The 8457-nt window shown below is 37.4% G+C and overlaps 1 protein-coding gene across 1 annotated transcript in view; it reads left to right on the forward strand.

The window, feature by feature from the left end:
- Positions 1–8457, forward strand: part of LOC106876948 (glucagon-like peptide 2 receptor) — a 363581-nt gene that overhangs the window by 197188 nt on the left and 157936 nt on the right. The window contains exon 2 of the mRNA XM_014925716.2: positions 6925–7021. Within this exon, the coding sequence (XP_014781202.2) occupies positions 6925–7021 (97 nt within the window). The remainder of the gene's footprint in view (positions 1–6924; positions 7022–8457) is intronic.

Consider the following 8457-nt stretch of genomic DNA (forward strand, 5'->3'; position numbering starts at 1 on the left):
ATAATGGGATATGCACGCATACGCACTCGCAGAGGCGCACACAGACATACACACGTATATGAGTACGAGTATGTGTATATGTATATACATATATCTGTGTTTATATTAATATATGTGTGTGTGCGTATGTGTGTGGGGGTGCCCAATAAAACTTTGTCTTTCCATTTAAGTCTGTTTTGTGAATCTAACCATCTTTTTATCAACTGCGCATTATGAAGTAATAAAATACATCAAAACTGAAGATGCACATGTATATGTGTATACGTGCATACATACGCTCATATACAAGCATAAGCATTCATATGTATACAAATATATACATATGTATATGCGCATGCATATATACACATGCACACACACACATATATAACAAATCCTGCACCAACTTCACCACCGCAGACTCTACCTTTACTTAATATACATCCTATTCTCAGTTCTTTCGTCTCTGCCTTTTCCGTAGTTGAGACCGCGATTTTGAGATAATACATAGTCTAACGCTGCATTCATGTCTTCCCTTTGTCAAAGCGGCACTCAAACGGGCTTGTTAAGTGGACCACACTTTCGCCCTGTCCACTGCTTTCGCTGTGCCTGCATGCCACTTTCGCTGTGCGATTAACTCAACGAGGCAACTATTTATATTCAGTGTAGTCTTATACAAAGTGTCCCAATTCTCGTCTTCAACGTGAATAAGGGCTCATTTTCACAATTCAAGCCTTCGCTCCCCATAAGCATCGTCCTCACCTCACGAATCCTCATTACACACATTTTTTTCCTATTCAACCAAGTATGCATGCTAACTAGTGTAAAATCATTTAAACACAGCTTTTTATTTCCACATTCATATACATGGTATAATCATGTTCACAGAGAAACACATACATCTTCCATATCACTTCCGCACCAACAAACGCACCAATCATACCATCACAGTTCTAAATCAATCACTCACACATATACTTTCAGCACAAATATACATACACGCATCCATACATATACACTTTAACTAAGGGCCATAATAACAAAGCAACTACCATAATAACAGAATATAAAATACATACATACTCACAGCATCACTGCAATATATACTCATACATTCATCATAATGACATACGCATGCGCATACTTATTCGACATAGCACCACTCCCTACACACGCACACACATGAGTATGTATTCACACATCTACACACGTTTTACAAATCTACATCAATGCATACACGTCCTCAAATGCTGGATTCCTATGCGCACACTAACACTAAAATACACACAAATACACTCACACACAAACACGCGCTCATGCTTTGTTACTATATCCACAAACATACTAGTCTGTATATCACGGGTTCACATTGTAAGCAGTAGCACAAAATGAAGTGCACATATATACGCCTTATTGGCTCACAAACAGATACAGCCGCACGCACTTAAATTTACACGCATAATCTGTACACATTACACGCATAATCTGTACACATTACACGCATAATCTGTACACATTACAGTTATCTACTCTAAACATACACACGCATAAATTTTAATGCCAGTTAGGCATGCACACATGCATACGGATTCAGACGCACCTTATTTACGTAGATCTCCCTCACCTGTTTGTCTGGTATTAATGAAACCTCATTCCTTCCCTATAACTTCTGGGCATTCGAACTGGTTTTTTTTCTCTTTGCTTCACATTTTCCACCTATGCATCTTTCTGAAGAAGAGCCTAAACTCGGAATGTCATACCTCTACTTTATTAATCTCTCAGAGGGTATCGATAATTGCATTTTAGGTTCACTCTGTTTTGTGATGATATTCGCGTCGTTCATTCTGAACTCATACATATACGAGCACGTACGAGGGCATATATATAAATGGATGGCACAATTGCTATGCAGAGTTGGGTGAAATATTTTATAGTATTAAATTATTTCTGTTTAGTTTATAAATGAAATGAAATGTACCCAGAGCGTTTTTTCTTACATTTACTTTTCTGCATTCGATAAAATAACTGTGACACTATGTTACTGACAATTAAAACCAGAGAAATGGTCCTATAGCTAAGCCACACTAAAATAACTGTTACCGCTAAAATGATATGAAGAAAGATGTATTGGCAGTAGGAGTAGAATGTTAGATGAATATGAGTTACAACCTATTTTATTTCATCATTCATTGCTTTTAATTCAAATTATACCGTTGTTGAAGACAAAATCTTTGATACCATTAATATGGTTGTGTGATTAATAAGCTTGCTTTTCAGCCATGTGGTGTTGGGTTCATTCACACTGTGGGATTACGCAAGTCTCTTCTATCATAGCCTGACGCCAAGTATAGACTTGTGAATGGGTCTGATGGACGGAAACTGAAACAAGCCGTCATGTATAACAGACTTTAAAAACTCAAAAAAAAAAAAACATCAGTCCTGGGGTTGATTTGTTAATATTGAACCTTTCTAGGCATTTTCCCACCACGGCTGCAGTCAAATGATTGAAACAAGAGAGACACACCGAAAGATTTCTTTTCCCCAATGTTTACCGGTATTTCGTTTGTGTTTACGTTCTAAGCTCAAATTCCACCGATATTGACTTTGTCTTTCATCCTTTCGGGGCCGATAAAATAAGTACCACTTGGTTGACTGGTGGTGTCGATGTAATCTACTTACGCTCTTTTTTTTCTTCCGAACATGCTGGCATTGTGCCAAGTTTGAAAGCAATATTACGATATGAATTACAGTGGCACTTATTTTATCGGCCCTGAAAGGATGAAAGGCAAAGTCAATATCGGTGGAATTTGAGCTTAGAACGGAAACACAAACGAAATACCGGTAAGCATTTTAACCGGTGTGCTAACGATTCTGCCAGGTCACCACCTTAATTATTATCGTAATTTTAAGATTCTTTAAGGTGGCGAGCTGGCAGAGTCATTTGGGCTCCGGACAAAATGTTTAGCAGCATTTCTTCCGACTTAACTTTCTATGTTTAAGTTCCACCGAGGTCGATTTGCCTTTCATCACTTCGAAGTCGACAAAATAAGTAACAGTTGAACACTGGGATTGGTGTAATCGACTTACCCACTGTCCCGGAATTAATGGCCTTGTGCCAAAATTTGAAATCAACATTTAAGTTCTTTAAGGCAGTGAGTTGGCAGGATCCTTAGCATGCCAAGCAAAATGTTTACCAGCATTACCAGCATTACGGGATTCCATAATTACATTCATGTGAATAAATGTGTAATCGTTTCTGCAAAGACATTAATTGTATAATTAAGAATTCAGACTAATTAACGGTTTATAACTTCTGGCTGTGTGTGCGTATGTGTGTAAATAGATAGAAAGAAGTAGTATGTCTTAATGATACTATTTAATTCTAAACAAAAAATTCTGCTTTGCTCTCTGATTTAAGATAGGTTTCGATAACAGAATATATAAAGAAAAATCAGGAAGTAATCTGCTGGTTTAAAAGTCAATTCATTTGACTTGTATCGATCATTTCCAGTCATCTGTCACCACACTTGTGCATACATACATACATACATACATACATACATGCATACATACGCATGTACGTACGCACATTCATATATACGTACGTGCATACATAGGTATAGTCAGACATACATACTTACATGCATATATAATATTCAGTATTAGATTAAAATGCCTATCTATGTCTTATCATCATGAAAGACAAATTTACATCCAGAGTTAATACGTCATATAAAGACGGTGAATTTAGAACTATATATATATATATATATGTGTGTGTGTGTGTGTGTGTGTGTGTGTGTGTGTGTGCGTGTGTGTGTGTATGTGCGTGTGTGTGTGTATACATATATATATACACCCCCCCCCACACACACACACATATATATATATATATATATAAACAATTGCAGCGTGGAAGGTGTTTATAAGCCATTTAAAATAACAAACAAAATCCGTTAGATTCACTTCAACATTTAAATTCAATTTGTCAAAATATTTTCGTCGCTTTGAGACCGCGACCTGTTCACTGACAAAATTCTGTGCTGCATCAGAATTTTGTCAGTGAACAGGTCGCGGTCTCAAAGCGACGAAAATATTTTGACAAATTAAATTTAAATGTTGAAGTGAATCTAACGGATTTTGTGTGTTATTTTAAATGGCTTATAAACACCTTCCACGCTGCAATTGTTTTCGTTCCAGCACACGATCTCAGATCAGGTCACTTGCTATGCAAGTGCATCTCCGTAATATATATATATATACAGATATTGTTGAACCGTTTATCCCTAGATATACTTTTTCTCTCTCCGTTTTTTTCGTCCTCTCTCCTTCTTTTTCCGTCTCAATCCTTTCTGTTGAAGAGCGTAGGCTCGAAACGTCAAAACCTCAAACTAATACACGTACTTGTTGTTCCTTCACCTGTCTTTATCCGTTGTTTTATGTAAATTAGCAATACACACGCACACACACAAACACACACACATATATGTATAACGCAAACAAAAATCGTTCCACTAACGGCTAGTGGTAAACCAAGATACGTTTTTGTTCCTTTGTGTCATGTAAATAGCGTGTACCCACATGCATACATACATACATACATACATACATACATGACTGCTTCATCTTGAGAGATGATAACCGTCCCATCAACACACACAGCACAATCCCTCCGTTGATGAGCCCTTAGATGACTTTTAGGACCAGCTGCCGACTGACAGGGTTTAAAACACAAGTGAGAAATATTATTCAAGTTTTTTGTATATCTTTGCCCTTTGGAATCTGATTCTGAAGGAATGTCTTTGTGAACTAGCATATGTCTTATAAGTTTTTTAACATATGACACAAGTCGTAAGAGGTGTTTAGAATCCAAGATCATTACCTATCTGGGCATTACTATTTTCATGTGATTTCATAAGGTTCATGTATTCTGCTTTTGACGACAGAACACGGTCACATATAATGCATACCCAAATTCACTGTTGGTTACTGTTCCAATTGTTCCTTTGCGACTGGCCCTTTTAAGTTCAGAGTGCTGAATATTCTTTTCCTTCTAAGCATTACGCATTACAACCAGTCCTAACAGCACCTCTCCACTTGTTCTGATCTAGAGCATCATTTTCTCAGTCTTCAGGTTTTCCTTCACAGTCTTTATACCTTTTCCATGGCTTATGTTGTGATCGCTTAACAGAGTTGAGCTCACCATAAAAAGACGGTTTGGCAAACGCTTGGCTTTCATTCTAACATGTCCATCTCATTTGAGCCAAGATAACATGTTGTTCAATTGAGCTGCAACGTGCCATGCGCAACACCTCTGTATCTGGTATGAAACAGTCCCACCCTAAAGCTTCGGTCAAACCTAAGCAATAGTGGAAAGCTGAAACGCAAAGCTCAGTGCAATGTAATTAAATCAAACTCCTTGCTACTGGGTAATGAACATTTTAATTACATCTACCTTCGATGTTCTATCTGTATTATCTATCAAGCAGTCACCAGTTTCCTCATTTAAAGAATAATGATTTCTAACGAAAGAAACACTCCTCATATTTTAGGCGGACGGGTAGATGACTTCCATCGGTCTTGAATCACCATGAGATTGTACTTAGAAAGTTCCCGTCCGAGGCACAATTTCGAGCAAGGTTTCTTGTGGAAGACCAGCCGTCGCTCATGCATTCGAGTTTCGCCTCTCCTACGCCATCGTTGTCAACCAAGGGAAAAGCAAAGGCCGACACAGCTTGGCACCAGTGACGTCGCAACGCATTTCTGCAGTTGAGTAAAATAGAGCAACGGGAAATAAAGTTTCCAGAACACAACAAATAGCCCGGTTAGGGAATCGGATTCCCCACCTCATGGTTGTGAGCCCGACGCTCCAACTACTGAGCTAGGAGGACAGGAAATCAGTGGCATTACTTGACATTTATTTTATCGAAGGGCAATAAGCTGGCAGAATCGTTATCGCTTTGGTCAAAAGTCTTTTCTCCCAACACTTGTGGAGGCGCAATGGCCCAGTGGTTAGGGCAGCGGACTCGTGGTCATAGGATCGCGGTTTCGATTCCCAGACCGGGTGGTGTGAATGTTTATTGAGCGAAAACACTTAAAGCTCCACGAGGCTCCGGCAGGGGATGGTGGCGAACCCTGCTGTACTCTTTCACCACAACTTTCTCTTACTCTTACTTCCTCTTTCTGTTATGCCTGTAATTCAAAGGGCCAGCCTTGTCACACTGTGTCACGCTGAATCTCCTCGAGAACTACGCTAAGGGTACACGTGTCTGTGGAGTGCTCAGCCACTTGCACATTAATTTCACGAGTAGGCTGTTCCGTTGATCGGAACAACTGGAACCCTCGACGTCGTAAGCGAGGGAGTGCCAACAACAACATTTTATCGAAAGCGGAAGCATGAGAGGTAAAATCAAACTTTGAGATTGAAACTCATAACAAATGCAAAGCATTTTCTGGGCATTTGGCAATCCACTGTCCTTCATGATAGAAGATTAATGTCGTTTATGCAATTTCAATTTTCCAGTCTGTATTGCTTTGTAAATACCAGCTTCTAACCAATTTTTAAAATATTAAATTAAAATAAATAAATCATATCATCACAGCTTCTTTTATTTTGTATCAACTTTTCAAAGAAATTGTGTTTCACAATTGATAACGCAATATTCGTAACAACTAAAGAAAGTATGAAAACGAACGTTTTCACGTGTTTTTGGATGAGTAGATGAATATATGCTTTAATATATATTCTTGCTTATGTATTGTCGCGCTGCTTTACTTCGCCAATCATTTGTAAGATCAGCACGTCAGCTTCTAATAAGTACATTGATTTCATATGAATACTTCATATATTATATCATATTGTGTTATATTATATATAAAATTCGAATTAATTATTTCTCATATAACCACATGATTTCGAACATTATGTTTTTTTCATCATTCCAGGGTGACGAAATGACTACATCTCACCAGAGGTTTTTACTGGAAAAAGCTAAACGGGAATGTTACAAACGAATGGATCAGGCCCCAAGCAATAATTCAAGTCAGTAAATATTTAGATTTGACATGTTTTGGATTACATTGCCTTGCATATTCAGAAATTAAAAAATCTTTTATCATTTAAAATATGTCTTTCCGAATGTATTTTTAGTATTACTAAAATGTCCATATGTGGTTTATGTTTTTTTTCTGTTAGTAGTCATCCGTTCTTCCGTTTACGGTTACATACCAAGTTTCTCGTACAATCCTCTAAGTCCTACTTTAGTTGATACAACTCATTTACAATGGTTTCTGAAAATTGATTGCATTTACTATATTGTCGATTAGGCGACGTCCTTATATGTATGTATAAAATGGAACAAATGTGTAATAGAGGACAATAAAACATTCAGACAGATAGACGCTACAAAGGCGGACAGGAGAAACAACAAATAGGACAGGAAAAAAAAGACGGATCATTCATGGCCTTCTTTGCTCAGTCAAGTATACCAGACGTCCTTACTGTTCGATCTGGTTGCCCCACCAAAAAGTCTAAGCTAAGAGCATTAGACTTTGTTGTAAGAAAGCTAGCGACTATGTACAAGAACAAAGACAAAAACGGAGGACATGGTACACACACACACACACACATATATATATATATATATACATACATTATATATACATATATATACATACATTATATATACATATATATATATGCATGTGTGTGAGTACATGTGCTCATATATATATACTTGCACATATACATATGCATGAATGATTATACAAATTCCGATATATATTTTACACACACACACACACACACACACACACACACACACACACACACACACACACACACACACACACACACACACACACACAAACTCACGCACATACAAACACACACACATACACGCACACATACAGTTATGCGAAAAATAATAAGACAGAGCTGAAATTGTGCGAAATACATTTATTTGATATTCATATATAAGGAAGTAATAGAACAAAAATCTCTAAATATTGCAAACATTTTCTTATGACAGTTTCATTATAGAAGTATTACTTTACATTATCCCAGGGTGATATAAAAGAATCAAAGTATTGAAAGGTTCTTGTATCAAAGGAGTTTTCCTGAATAAATGTTAGTGCATTTTGTCGCCCAAAAGGGTTTTGCATTAGAAATATCTTAATAAGAGAAATCATATTTACTGACTGGGACTAAATTCTCAGCATTTTAGTATTTCCTAGACATTCTTCACCATCTTACTCTTTACTTGTTTCAGTCATTTGACTGTGGCCATGCTGGAGCACCGCCTTTAGTCGAGCAAATCGACCCCAGGACTTATTCTTTGGAAGCCTAATACTTATTCTATCGATCTCTTTTGCCAAACCATTAAGTTACGGGGACGTAAACACACCAGCATCGGTTGTCAAGCGATGTTGGGGGGACAAACACAGACACACACATATATACATATATATATATATATA

The sequence above is a fragment of the Octopus bimaculoides genome, chromosome 4, assembly GCF_001194135.2.
Source record: "Octopus bimaculoides isolate UCB-OBI-ISO-001 chromosome 4, ASM119413v2, whole genome shotgun sequence".
NCBI classification, from domain to species: Eukaryota; Metazoa; Mollusca; class Cephalopoda; order Octopoda; family Octopodidae; genus Octopus; species Octopus bimaculoides.